Below are 15,123 nucleotides of genomic sequence, written 5' to 3' on the forward strand. Positions count from 1 at the left end.
TACCAGAAATGTAATCCACAATATTATTGCTTTTTGGGTAAACTAAAATCTTGCGTCTTACACCAAACACACTGTTCCTTTGTCACATGTGAATCCTTCACCTAATGAACCAGCCCTGAATCAATATCGTCAATCTGCAATATTATCTTAAAAGATTCAGTTAAATGACCTCGAAGTTGCCTCTCCTCTTTTTCAAACAAAATAACTCTTGAAAAGTATTACTGATGATATTCAGAATCATAGTCATTTTCAAAAGTAGAAGGAACTTTTACCAGCGTTCTAGGTCTCTTCAAAAAAATATTTCCCTCATTTTCTGTTTGACCACACAGCAATAACAAGGTAACATAGTCAAGGCTGAAATTGGAATCGGACTATCAGTTGAGAGGCTAACATAAAATCACTTGAGCTATTGGAGCACCTACTTTAGTGCTTTTGTTAAATAATGTACATTGTCAGCTTAGCCAACATGACTGAACTTCCAGGACCCATTAGGACTGATTTCTACTTAGTTACACACGTTACAGCATTGGCCTCTGTCAACAAAGACACTCTCCCAACACATTTCGATTCAGAGACCCTCTTTGCAGATTTTATAAATATCCATACAATTAAGTAACGATAGTGGTGAATGGCTGTTTTGCAGACTGGGAGTTGGTTTGCAGCAGTGCTCCCCAAGGGTCAGTTCTGGGTTCATTATTCTGGATGATAGGTTTCAGGATTACAGGCAGAATGATTAAATAGGTTAGAGGCATGGCAGATAAGAGTTCAACATGGAAAAGTGCAGTGATTCTCTTTTGGAGGATGAATACAAGACGACAATAACTATAAATGGCATAATTTTGAAAAGTGCAGATGACGCCTATACCCTAAATCTTTAAACAAGGTGGTAGAAAAAGTTGATAAGTGATTTTAAAAAGCACATTGGTTACTTGGCGTTATATATAGAAAAATGAAGCCATGTAAACCCTAGTAGAATTTTACAAGCCATTGGTTAAACCTCAGCTGGAGTAATAAAATTAAAATTCTGGGTACACGTCAATAAAAAATGTGGGGGTACAGGACAGTTTACCAGGGATGAGGGACTTCAGTTACAGGTTGAAAAAGTTAGGATCACTCTCCTTGGAATAGAGGTTATTGGGTGACTTAATTGATATTTAAAAATCAGAGGATTTAATAAATTATATAGAAAAAACTGCTCCCACTGGGTCAAACAGTAGAGGCCACAAATTTAGAAGATTGGCAAAAGATCAAGATAGAAGAAATGACATTTTTTCCCACTCTCATTGGATTTGGTTCTCTCTGAACAGGTGGTGCAAGCTGATTTCACAAATAATTTTAAAAAGGGAGTGGGACATGTATTTAAGGATGAGAAACTTACAGAACTATGTACAGAAGGTGAAAATGATCTCTGTTGCAAGTTCTATAATTTTATGACAGTAGACAGCAAGAAATAGCAGCAAGAAATAGCTGTGCAGGTTAAGAACAAAATATTTTTGTAAAAGTAGTAAGATGCAAGACTATTTGGACTTAGTCTGAAAAACAGCTATGCAAAGCAGCTAACAGACAAGAAAAACAACTATTTATTTACCAAGAGTTACGATTTAGGCCATATTCTTCACCTGCAGTGAATGCACAAATTTGAAACAAAAACGCCAAACGCAGGAATCTCTCCACCCGAAAACTCGCCTGAACAATTTCACATTCATTCAACAACTATGCCAAATGTAAAGATGATCAATACACTAAAGTATCACAATGATTTGGTAACAGGGAGCTAATTGTAGCTTTTCTTCCCCCCTCCCCCCAAAATAATTTATTTCTACATGCAATCCAATAATTAATCAGATGACAAGAACTTGCCTAACCCATTTGCCAATGTTTCACATTAGACTTTTCTTGTTGATAGTCTGTCCAACAAGTTTTTCCATCTTTTTATTGAAAATGATTTATCTTAATTATTGAAAACAAAAACCCCACCTGGGTTCAAATTCTCAATATTTCAATCAAGTCTTCAATTTTCAAGAAATTTCTTTGAATAGCCAATTCTTCATTATAGTTCAACTCACTTGGTTCTGGAATCATCGAGAATAAACTAAACATTTGCAAAGACTGCAGATATTTGTGTTTAATGATAATTGGAATGTTGAAGAGTAATGTTTGAGTACGTTATTCTCTTAAGCATGTGAAAATACCCATTATTTGGTCAAAATGACTGGATTTGGGCCTCTGGTTTTTAATGCCCACTGAGCCTTTGCAATTGAGTAGACAAGCTCGCGCTAATTTGGACCTTTGGTTTCCAAACAGGTCAGATAACACATGGGAGGACAGAACACCAACAAAAGCAATTTGAAATAACAAGTGGGTTTGCAATGATTATTATAAATATTTTCTTGTGCATTACAGCTATAAACAATAAACACATGGCTTGGCCTTTTGACCGTGCATTAAGTGAAACAAAGTTACGAGACCAATACTGAATTCAACCTTTGTTTCCTATGTAGTATATTGAAATCCGTATATAACATGTACCGAGGAACAAAGGCCCATTGTGATATCAAATCTCAAACATGAATTCTCGAGACTGCTGGTATATCACATCTGTCAGACCTCTTGTTTCAGGGACGAAGGGGGGGGGGGAAAGAAAGAAACTAACAGCTGGCAGGCTCTTCTCCTTCGCCTTTCTGTTACATTTTTAAAAAACAATTTTAACATTTTCAATAAACAACCATACAAAACAGTTAACCAAAGTTATACAATAAAAAGAGACTAACAAGCAAAGTACATATTAACTTCATCCCAAAAAATTAAACCAATCCCACTAACAGCTGACGGTGGCTAGCTCCTTAAAAAAAAGACTGCCATCTTACATAGAACCTTTCCACTGACCCTCTATTAGTATACTTAACCTTTCCAAATGTAAGAGTCATGAGGTCACCCAAACAAGCTGAGGCATTGGGCAGAGTAGGAAACGTCCATCCAAGCAAAACTCATCTCTTGGCTATCAATGAGGCGAAGGCAGGGCCTTTGCCCCCATCTGAAGCACTAGCGAGTCTGATACCCCAAAAAAAAGGCCACCAGCAGACATGGATCCAAATCAACATCGAGTATCTCTGATATGGTGTTGAAGAAAGAGGTCCAATAGCTTACCAACTTGGGACAAGACTAGAACATATGAATGTGGTGAGCCAGCCCCCAAGAACAACATTCACACTTGCCATTCACCCCAGAGAAAAATCCACTCATCCGTGCTCGAGTCAGATGCACCCTGTGCACCACCTTCATCGTAAAAGACTTGGGCAAGCACATGAAACGTGGAGTTGACCCTGTTGGCCTCATTCTGTACCACATCACCCAGAAGGGGACCCAATTCACTCTCCCATTTCACCCTCACCGGCCTCGACGCAGCCGACTCCGGCGAAAGGATGTGGCCATATAAGCCAAAAACAGTTATCTTCCTTTTCCACCCCCCCTCCCCCTCCCCCATCCAAAGATAAAATCCTCTGCAACAGGTGGTGCAAAGGGAAAGAAGAGAAAAGTATTGAGCGAAAAATCAAGAATCTGAAAAGACGAACCAGCCAGTTGGAATTTCTTCACCGGCTCCTTAAAACTGGCAACCCTCCCCTCCACAAACAGGTCTGAAAACCTCTCCAAACCCTTCCCCTCCCATGACTTAAACTTAGTCCAAACCCACAGGCAGGAAAGGCGGTTATTGTAAATGGGGCCGGCAAAGACAGAACAGAGCTTAAAATGCTGCTTCCAGATTCTCTGGGTGGACACCACCACTGGATTCAGGGAAAATCTAGCGGAGAGAAATGTAACGATGCGCTTCCTATTGCACCAAGTAGAAACCATGCAGGAGTGTGCTTCCATTCGGCCCCATGCTTACTGAACAAAATCATCTTCTAAATATTGGCTGCCCCAATAGCAAAACAATAAATTAGGTAGAAAGAAGTCCCAGACTGTCCATCACTTTAGAGCAAAGCCCCACGGATCTTTAAGCCTAACCCGCCCAAACAAAATACATTAATTTATTGACTTCAATTTTAAAAAATTACCTGACGAGAAAAATGGAGACGTTGAAACAGTAATAAAAATCTCAGGAGTACGTTCATTTTAATAGCCTGAACCCTGCCTGCCAGGGCAGGAGGAGGTTACCCCACTAATTCTACACCATCAACCAGACTGGTGTAATTGAATTTATGAAGCGAGGCCCAATTGTGGGCCACCCGGACACGCAGATAACAGAAGCTAGTCTTGGCAAGGCAAAAAGGTAGCGTCCCCAGTTGGGCTCTCCTCCCCGGGGGGCTGACCGGGATGCATTCACTCTTGTCCAAGTTCAACTTGTACCCAAAGAAGGAGCCAAATCTCCCAAGCCACTTCATTATGTCATCCATAGACAGTACTGTGTCAGCAATATAGAGAAGTAGGTCATCTGTGTAAAAGGGACACTCCACCCAGATTTAACCCCCTCCACTTAGCAGAGGACCTTAGTGCATAGCAAGTGGTTCTATTGCCAAAGAAAACAGGAGCAGAGACAGTGGACACCCCTGTCTCGTGCCCCTTTTCAACGGGAAGCAGCCACAGTTCAGAGCATTCTTACAAACACCAGCAGTGAGGGCCCTACACAGTGGTCAATTCCAGGAGATAAACTTATGGCCAAATCCAAACCTCCCAGAATCTCCAAAACAGATACTCCCACTCCACTCGATTGAATGCCTTTTCGGCATCAGGGGAAACAATCACCTCCGGTTTGGGTACCGAGGAGTGAAAAAGGACAACATTAAGCCGGCGAAGTATATTGGCCAACAATTGCTGACCCTTAACAAAGCCTTTCTGATCCACTTTTATTAAATTTTACATATTTCCCAATGGTTTACAAATTTCTTGTCCGCTAATAATATTGTGTCCAATCTCCATGGTGGACACTGGGAGGGACCTGTTAGTGCCATTTTCACAGTAACTTAATTGTCATGTTAATGTCAGCCTACTTATGACACTATTAAAGATCATTAAGTGTGGGGCATGGTCCAAAATCAGGAACGTTGAGTAACCAACCACCACAGAAGGGAGGAGACCAACCTATCCAACCCGAAAAAAAACGATATGCAAGTATGTCTGATGAGCATGTGAGGAAAATTAAAAACCTTCATCACCCAGGCATCAAGGATCTACCCTACCTGCCTGGCCCATGAAAAACACAAAGCTCTGACCACCCCAATGGAGTCAACGATTTGGGAGTGGACCGATCCAAACTAGAGTTTAGAGCACAATTTAAGACCCAACCCAAAATAAGCTGACACAAATGTAAATCAGGGGGCGAGGCCATCAGATTATTAATAAAATTTGTATTGTCCCAAGTACGAACATAGATAGTAACCAGAACCACCGGACTGCTCCCCAGAGAGCCACAGACAATAACATACCTTTCAGGTCGGCCAAGGCCTTAGCGGCAAAAACTGAACCCCTTTTAAAATTAATGTTACTGTACCCCTGGCCCTACCATCGAAGCCAAAAAAAAAGTTTTGTCCCACCCACCCCTCCGCAACCTTTTCTGGTCTCTGACCCGCAGATGAATCTCTTGCCAAAACACTCAGTCGGAATTTAAACTGTAAAATCAGCGAACACTCTGGACCTGGTCACTGGGCCAGTCAACCCCCTGACATTCCAGGTGACCAAACAAATTGGGGGTCTCGCACCTCCCCGCTCATCCAGAGTCAGCCACTTCAACCAAGAGAGATTACCCAACAGATACAGCAACCAGGCCCACCCAAGGTGGCCGCCAACCAAATCACAAGACAAATCACAGTCAGCAAAATATCCCCACACCCCTTGTCCTGGCCTTCATAGTAGCATACAAATAGAAGCATGGTGAACACATACAACTAAAATCCACTTCTAATAACCCTAAACAAAACAAGAACTCCAATTTCATTATCTAAAAAGCTTCCATAATGAGCTGCAGTCAACCCTCCAACACCACTTCAGTTAGCTAATTCTTAGGCTAGCAGGAGGCTCCCAACTAGAGTGAAGTGGTTACAAACAGCAAAACACCATTCCGCTCCAGCAGAGTCCTATGTATTTTCATAACAATCAGAACAGAACTCTATGTGAAACTGAACCTCGAGCTCAATGGTAAACATTTCAACCCCAACATGAAAATGCAAAAATAAACATGGAACCCCAATAATTCAACATATCTGTCCCCACCACTCAAAACCTCAATCACACCGCACCCAACCTATCTTCGTACATGATATTTCCTCTCCCGGCGCATCAAATAATTGTCTTTTCCCTCAAAAGTCACTCTTACCCGCACCAGGTTCAGCACACCAAATCAGACTCCACCTTTGTATCGGGCGGCCTCGGCTTTGCCCACTTCTTCGCAAGCTCAGCTCCCACGATTCGGTAAAACCTGATGCAGTGGCCAATCCATTTGATCCTCCCTCGCCCATCTCAAAACCTGCTTTCTCTTTGACGGTGTGGAACTTCATTATGACTGCACGCAGTGGATGCTCAGAGCGAGGCCTTTTCAGGAGTGTAAAGTGGGCTCGATCCATCTCAGGAGGGGACATGAATCCACCATCCTCCCAAACATCTCTACAAAGTATTCAGTGGGCATCGGGCCTTCCATCCCCGCTGAAGCCCCAGAATTAGAATGATTTCCTCCTGGACCGATTCTCAATCATTTACCTTGTTGTTCAGCAATTTATCCGCCCAGCCACCAGAGACATCTCCGCTTCCAGCGAGGCAATCTGATCACGATGTCTCGAAAGGGCCATTTCCATACCTCTTATCGTGGCTCCATGGGCTATCACAGTTTTGTTGGTTCTCCAGAGCCACACAGATGTGGGCCAAGGCCTCCAACATCGGTTACCAGAGGTCCTCCGACACAACCAGTCAGTGTTTGTCCAATACTTTCGTCAAGATACTCAAAAGCACCTCAGCTGTTAGTGGTACGACTGGAGCCTCAGAGACTGCCTCTGCCATTTTTTCTGCTGCCGAGCTCAGAGAGGCCTCGATTCGATCAATGAACTTTGATAATCTCCCTTTTCCCCCCCCCTCTTTTCTGGACATTTCACCTATATAAGATCCTTATCCTATTAATTATGTGGGTTTTCAAAATAAAATACCCCTGAAACTAAGAGAAAATGGCAAAAAATGCAGTACTCTAGCAGGAGCCATCTCGTGCAGTCTTCCCCCTATATAGCACCACCAGAAGTCTTCCGCTACATCTTCAACATCTGTCAGCACCAACTACATTGAAAAGTATACACAGGTCCCAGAAGACGAGAATAGTGTGATGGCAAATTCCTTTTCAATCAAAGGTGGTCGAGAAGCTCTTCTATCTATGTTTGAACCAAGGCTCGAATGAGGTCAGGGGCTGAGTGAGCCTGGCGGAGCTCCAGTGAGGGTCAGTGAACTGGTTATTGCCAAGTGCTGCTTGATAGCACTGTTGATGACTCCTTTCAATACTTTGCTGATGGAGAGTACTGTTGGGGTGGTAATTGGCTGGGTTGGATTGTCCTGCTTGGCATGTACAGGACACACTTGGGCAATTCTCCACATTGGCATTTAGGCAGTGTTGTATCTGTACTGTTTGGCTAGAGGCACAGCAAATTCTGGAGTGCATGTCTTCAGTACTATTGCCGCAATATTTTCAGGGTCCGTAGCCTTTGCAGTATCCAGTGTCTTCAGCTGTTTCTTGATATCACATGGAGTGAAGACTGACATCTGTTGTGCTGGGGATCTCTGGAGGAGACAGAGATGGATCATCCACTAGCCACTTCTGGCTGAAGATGATTGCAAATGCCTCAGCCTCGCCTTTTGCCCAGATGTGCTGGCTCCTCCTCATTGGGGGTGAGATATTTGTGGAGCCTCCTCCTCCAGTGAGTGGTTTAATTGTCCACTGCTATTCATGGCTGGATGGGGCAGGACTGCAGAGCTTAGATCTGATGCGTTGGTTGTGGAATCGCTTTACTCTATTACTTGCTGCTTATGGTGTTTGGTGGCAGGTAGTCCTGTGCTGCAGCTTCACCAGGTCGACACCTCACTTTTCGGTATCCCTGGTGTTGCTCCTGGCATGCCCTCCTGCACTCTTCATTGAACCAGGGTTGGTCCCCTGCCTTTGTGATAATGGTAGAGTGGGGAATATGCTGGGCCATGAGGTTGCAGATTGTGGTAGAGTACAATTCTGCTGCTGCTGCCGATGGCCCACAGTGCCTCATAGATGCCTGGTCTGGAGTAGCTGTATCGGTTTGAAGTCTGTCCCATTTAGCACAGTGGTAGTGACCCACAATACCCTCAATGTGAAGACGAGATTTTGTCTCCACAAGGACTGTGTGGTGGTCACCTCTACTGATATCGTTCTGGACAGATGCACCTGCAGTAGGCTGGTTGGTGAGGATGAGGTCGAGTATGTCCCTCTTGTTGGTTCCCTCACCACCTGCTGCAGTCCCAGGACAGGTATGTCCTTTGGGACCCGGCCAGCTTGGTCTGTGGTGGTACTACCAAGCCACTCTTGGTGATGGACATTGAAGTCCCCCACCCAGAGTACATTCTGCACCCTTACCACCCTCAGTGCTTCCTCCAAGTAGTGTTCAACATGGAGGAGTACTGATTAGTTAGCTAATGGTGGCCGGTATGTGGTAATCAACAGGAGGTTTCCTTGCCCATGTTTAACCTGAAGCCATGAGACGTCATGGGGTCCAGAGTCGATGTTGAGGACTCCCAGAGCAACTCCCTCCCGACTGTATAGCACAGTGCCACCACTTCTGCTCGTCAGTCTCGTCAGTGAGACAGGACATAGCCAGGAATGGTGATAGTGTCATCTGCAATATGGTCTGTAAGGCATTATTCTGCAAGTATGACTATGTCAGGCTATTGCTCGACTAGTCTGTCAGACAGTTCGCCCAACTTTGGCACAAATTCCCAGATATTAGTAAGGAGGACTTTGCAGGGTCAACAGGGCTGGGTTGCCATTAGTTTCCGGTGCCTGGTTCGATGCCAGGTGGTCCGTCCGGCTTAATTCATTTTCCGTGTTTTTGGTGGTTGAACACAACCGAGTGGCTTGAGAGGCCATGTCGAAGGACATTCAAGAGTCAACCACATTGCTGTAGGTCTGGAGTCACATGTAGGCCAGCCCAGGTACGGACAGCCGATTTCCTTCCCAAAAGGGCATTAGTGAACCAGATGTTTTTTGTTTTTTTAAAACGACAATAGTCAAAGGTCATCATTAGACTTTTAATCCCAGAAGTTTAAATTCTACATTTGCAGTGATGGAATTCAAACTCTCATCCCCAGATCATTACCCTGGGTCTCTGGATTACTGGTCCAGTGACAATACTATTACGCCATCGCCTCCCATTAAAAAAGGAAAGAAGCAGGCAGAAGACAGGAAATTATAGGCCAGTTAGCCTGACTTTGGTCGTGATCGAGTCGATTATTAAGAATAAATTGCGGAAAACTTGTAAGTGCATGGTAAAATAGGGTTGAGTCAGCACGGCTTCGTCAAGGAGCAGTCATGTCTGACATATCTATTAAAAGTCTTTGAGGTAATGAGGAAGTCAGACAATTGAGTGGACGTGATCTATTTGGATTTCCAGAAGGCCTTTGACAAGGTGCCATACAAGAGGCTGCTAAATAAGAACCCATGGTGTTGGGGGCGAGGTCAGTGTTGGGACCACAACTATTGGCAATATATATTAACGATCTGGAAGAAGAAACGGACTAAGTTTGCAGATGATACAAAGATATGTAGAGGGATAGGTAAAGTTGAAGAAGTGGGGAGGTTGCAGGTGGACTTGAACAGGCTAGCAGATGGAATCCGAAGTGGGAGTGGAAGGAAGGAAGGGCTGGCCTCGGAGGGGGTTCACAAGAATGATCCCTGGATTGAAGGACTTGTCGTATGAAGAGAAGTTGAGAACTCTGGGTCTGTACTCGATGGGACTTTAGAAGGATGTGTGCGTGCGTGTGTGTGTGTGTGGTGAGAATCTCAACTTACAGAATACTTAAGAAGCCGTAAGGAACTCTCGTCAATCCTCGTTGGACTCCGGTTTCCTTTTAATTCCTGTTCTTCTGGTTGTTATAATTCCTGTACCTGTGCATTGAGGGGACCTACACCTTTAATTGAGAAACCAGTAGCAGGATATGCTGGCATCAGTAGTGAAACTTCTTGACAGTCTTCGCTAGCAACCTAACAACTCCATTACAATCCTGGGGCTAAGCAGATCCATGATGCGGATTGGTGCGTTTTATTCTGGAATATTCTGCTGGGTGACTCTGGTTTGGTTTCTGTTTTGATTGGAATTGCAGAGCTGAGCAGAATCCTTTTGAATTTCTCTCACAGAAGCGGTGGAATTCTCTCTCAAATCTTAGCTGGAACTCCCTTGAGGTAAACAGAGCAGTCAGTGAGCATTCAAAGCATAAAGATAGAGGGTGTAACTTTCCAGATTCCTCTCCCATTAAAGGTGCCAGATCACTCGAAGGCCTTGCAAAAACCACTGCTCTGATATTCTGTTTAACTGAAGCAAGCTGTTGGTGTGTCTGTTGAAGCTGACCACACAACACAGAAACTGAGCAGACCTGAAGTGCATCTTCCGAGGGTAAGGCTCAACTGAACACAAGTTGAAGCGTGTCCCTAGAGGGGATCCCACAGCCTGAGAATCCAGCCTGAGTGGCCCAGCTTGAAGATCCAAACCAACTGACGGCTAAATCCCTTGCATTCTTAAGAGATAACCGTCTACAAAGACCTCAACCCCAGCAGCGAAGATCCTCAAATATCTCCCCCCAGTTTAATCCCCATTATTTTGATCCTTCCCCTTCCCAGTGTGTCTGTCTTGTGTGTATGTGGGTGGAGGGTGGGACAGTGTTTGGGGATAGTTGACTAGTCGACCATTGTTCCATATTTCCATTATATGTTAATCTTTTACTCTTGTTATAAATGAACAGTTTTAATGTTTTACTTACAAATCTGGTGCCTGTAATTCATTGGAGCAGTAAAAGATCTCAGGAAAATACACAAATTATTGGTTAATTCACTCATGTTGGGGCTGGACTTGACCGCATACTCGCCCAGGGAGTCATAACACGAGAGTAAACATGGAGAAGATGTTTTCATTTGGAGAGATTAGAACCAGGGGACACAATCTCAGACTAAAGGGACGATCCTTTAAAACAGAGATGAGGAGGAATTTCTTCAGCCAGAGGATGGTGAATTTGTGGAACTCTTTGCCGCAGAAGGTTGTGGAGGCCAAATCGCTAAGTAATTAAGACAGAGAAAGATAGGTTCTTGGTTAATAAGGGGATCAGGGGTTATGGGGAGAAGGCAGGGGAATGGGGATGCAAAACAAGTCAGCCAATGATGGAGCAGGCTCGATGAACCGAATGGCATAATTCTGACCCTTTATCTTATGGCTTGATCAAACCTAAACCTTTCTGCGATGACTAGGCGAATTGTGGCCCTACAAAATTTCTACTAATTCTTCGTATGTTTTTGTGTGGCCTGGCTTTTCCGGCTGGACCAAACACCTCAGGGGGTTAAATGCTTCCCCCCCCCCCCCCCCCCCCCCCGACTTATGCTCAGGAATGTTGGGAGTTTTATATATGGTGCCATCTTGGTAACTTGATCAGAATAGTCGAATCTTTCTGTGTACAAGTTCAATCCCTCTGTATCCTTATCAAATAGTCCCACAATACCAAAATCCCCAGCCATTTTCCTTCTATAGAAGGACCTGCGGGTGCACAATATGGCATGAACTTTTAGCATGACCGTGCTTCCTTTCTCCCCAAAACACGGTACAAACCAAACTCAATCTGTGTGTTTTGCAATACCCCCAGCTCTAAATTTGTTGTACTTGGTGTTCACGGCTACAGAGTTGGTTTTGGATGGAGCACATGGAAGGCTCTCCAAGATTGATTAACAGTGATTTTGCAGTTTCTCCAGTGGCTGCAACTGTTTTTTGGCTTCCCCATCACCGTCTGGAGCGACGATTTCAATTATTTTCTCCGGTGCCGTCAAACGCTGTACATCTACCTCATCGCCAGATTTTTTATGATTGATTCAAGATATGAATCTGCAGGCCTGGGGAGGTTCAACCACAACCTAGCGCTTTGTTTTGAAGATGTGAACAGTACAGTACAGGCTGCGATGTTAGACTGCCCGTTTGCATGCACAACTGGCCGATGACAAAATTGTTCTCTTAAGTGCCCTTGTTCAGCTGCAAAGCTGCTCATGAGTAAACACTAGGAATACAGAACACCATACCCTGAAATGAAATGCCTGGAGAGCCTCAACAGCAAGCTGGAGACCTGCTGTTAACAATAGGTGGAAATAATTTCCTCTCTTACCATGTCTCAAGAGTCCTCAAGGTAAAAGGCTGACAAATTGCCAGTGTAAATTTTTGAAATCATTAGGAGGTTGTCAGCTCACTCTCGTCACTCTATGCCGCTACGCTGCTCTTTTATTATTGGAACTATTATTTTCCCACAGTAATCAGACTAATTCAAACATCATACTACTAGCCTTAGCTGAATCAACAAATATTTGTAATCATTAAGGAGGCTGCTTGAAAAGTAAAACCGAGCTTTAGGAAAACCTTACGACTCGGAAACCACAAAAAAGGTGGTGAAATTGTTCCAAATAATTGATTTGGGGCCTCCAAATTTGTTGAATTGGAACGAGGTAGATGATCCAAAGAAGATGAAGCAAAGTGTGAATTAATATTTAGCCAAAACAATTTAAAACATTTTTGAATGAGTGGATGTGTTGTATATTTTTCTCTTTGCTTCATCCCTCCCAAGGTGCAGAGGGGGTGGGGTGGGGAGCAAAGAAACTTGCACAAACACATGCAATTGGTAGCTTTAGTTTCACATCTGCCTTACCTGAAGGCTTAGGATGTCTGCATCACAGTTTACAATTTCTTCCATGATTCCCTTTTTCCTGTACTCCCAGTTCAAAGCCCAGGATGGACAGTAGCCGTACAGCTGCCTTGTGGCATATTTGTCACATAGAACATTATAACACATGACAGTGAACAATGCTGTAAAGAAAATCCATACATCATTAAAAGGTGTAAACCATGAAACAGTTTAACTAATACTGGAAGCTTATTGATCACCATTCTATCAAACCCCAAAGAAAGAAACTAAAAAATAAATCAAATGTTTAATTGATACAGAGCAGACGTAAAGAAAAATAAATCAGGTAGACATTATAAATGGAAATCCATGTCATTCAAAAATGGGCGAGAACATTCTGAATACCATTTCCGAAACATTAACACCCAAAACATATGACCAACGTGTTAATTAAATTGAATTTGAGCCCATTTAGAGTGTTTTTAGATTAGCTGTGAGCCACGAAGAAATTGTACTAATTTCCTTGAATGTTGGCTACTCTACTTCTCAGTACTATAGTCAGAGCATCAACAAATAGCATTTCAAGTTAGATGCAATGTGGTTTATACGTGATTTCTAATCTCAGCAGAACAACCATTCATTTCCATTTTCCATACCAGTCATTTAAAACTTTTCAGGTCATCAGTTGGTGCCTTTCACTTTCAGTTGACCGAGAGAGCTAATATTCGAGAGTTTTGTTTAAAAAAATACATTCTTCCATTTTTCTCTCCATAAAAAGGTGCCACATCAAAAGTTACCTCACAAAGTAAACACTCAACAGTGTAGACTGTAACATACAAGCATGGATAGAGGATTGACTAGCAAACAGGAAAGAGGATAGGAACAAATGGGTTATTTTCAGGTTGGAAAACTGTAGTTAGTTAGTTAGTGGAGTGTCACAGGGATCAGTGCTGTGGCCTCAAATATTTACGATCTTTATTATAGACTTGAAAGGAGGAACCAAATGCAGCGTAGCCAAACCTGATGATGCACAGATGGGTCGGAAAGCAAGTTATCAAAATCTACAAAGGGATTAAGATAGGTTGAGTGGGTAAAAGAATTGGCAGAGTATAATATGAGAATGTTAAATTGCCCCTTTGTGTCCAAAGGTTGGGTGGGGTTATGGGGATAGGGCAAAGGAGTTGGCCTGGGTGGGGTGCTCTTTCCAAGGGTCAGTGCAGACTCAATGGGCTGAATGGTCACCTTCTGCACTGTAGGGATTCTAAGATAAAGGCATCCATTAATTTGTTAATTCACTCAATGAGGTGCCTACCAATTGCAAAGAGTTACAGGTGCTTTTAATCACCATGTTTTAAGATTAATTGATAATCAGGTAAATCTGGGAAAAGCATTTATCATGAGAATTTTAATTCAAAGTTATATGGTCAGGTATACTTTTGAACAGAAATAGTGCAACTTTTGTCTGGTCTTTCAACTAAATGTCAGAAGTGACTTATTGAAATATTACATTGAGACAGCAATTCAGCATATAGTCAAGAAGTGAGAGGTGTATAAAAGGTGTTAAGATTCTGATACAAGGATGTGTGCAGAAACAGTTAATGCTTTCAGGAAATGTTGATGAGCCCAAATGACTTAATACTGGTGGTTCAACACAGTTCTTTTTCTTTTTTTTAAAAATATATTTTATTGAAAATTTTTGGCCAACCATCGCAGTACATTATGTATCCTTTACACAGTAATATAACAGTATAAATAACAATGGCCTGTTTTATAAACAAAAAATAAATAATATCTAACAAAAAACGAAAACTAACTCTAAATGGCAACTGCCTTGTCTCAGATAAACACTCTCCGAAAATATGATTTGACAGTCCAACATACAATTAACTATAGCAACAACCTATACATATTATACATATATTTTAACGGACCCGAGAGTCCTTCTAGTCCCTCCCCCCCCCCCGGCTGCTGCTGCTGCCTTCTTTTCCATTCCCTTTATCTTTCTGTGAGGTATTCGACGAACTGTTGCCACCGCCTGGTGAACCCTTGAGCCGATCCCCTTAGGACGAACTTAATCCGTTCCAGCTTTATAAACCCTGCCATGTAATTTATCCAGGTCTCCACCCCCGGGGGCTTGGCTTCCTTCCACATCAACAGTATCCTGCGCCGGGCTACTAGGGACGCAAAGGCCAAAACATCAGCCTCTCTCGCCTCCTGCACTCCCGGCTCTTGTGCAACCCCAAATATAGCCAACCCCCAGCTTGGTTC

At 43.1% G+C, this 15,123-nt stretch overlaps 1 protein-coding gene across 3 annotated transcripts in view; it reads right to left on the reverse strand.

Moving 5' to 3' along the window:
• The window catches only part of cnot6l (CCR4-NOT transcription complex, subunit 6-like), a 187,502-nt gene that overhangs the window by 48,961 nt on the left and 123,418 nt on the right, over positions 1-15,123 (reverse strand). For all 3 annotated transcript variants that reach the window (XM_072496208.1, XM_072496209.1, XM_072496210.1), the window contains exon 7: positions 12,880-13,037. In XM_072496208.1, the coding sequence (XP_072352309.1) occupies positions 12,880-13,037 (158 nt within the window). The remainder of the gene's footprint in view (positions 1-12,879; positions 13,038-15,123) is intronic.

The sequence above is a fragment of the Scyliorhinus torazame genome, chromosome 3 (genome assembly GCF_047496885.1).
Source record: "Scyliorhinus torazame isolate Kashiwa2021f chromosome 3, sScyTor2.1, whole genome shotgun sequence".
In the NCBI taxonomy this organism is placed as follows: Eukaryota; Metazoa; Chordata; class Chondrichthyes; order Carcharhiniformes; family Scyliorhinidae; genus Scyliorhinus; species Scyliorhinus torazame.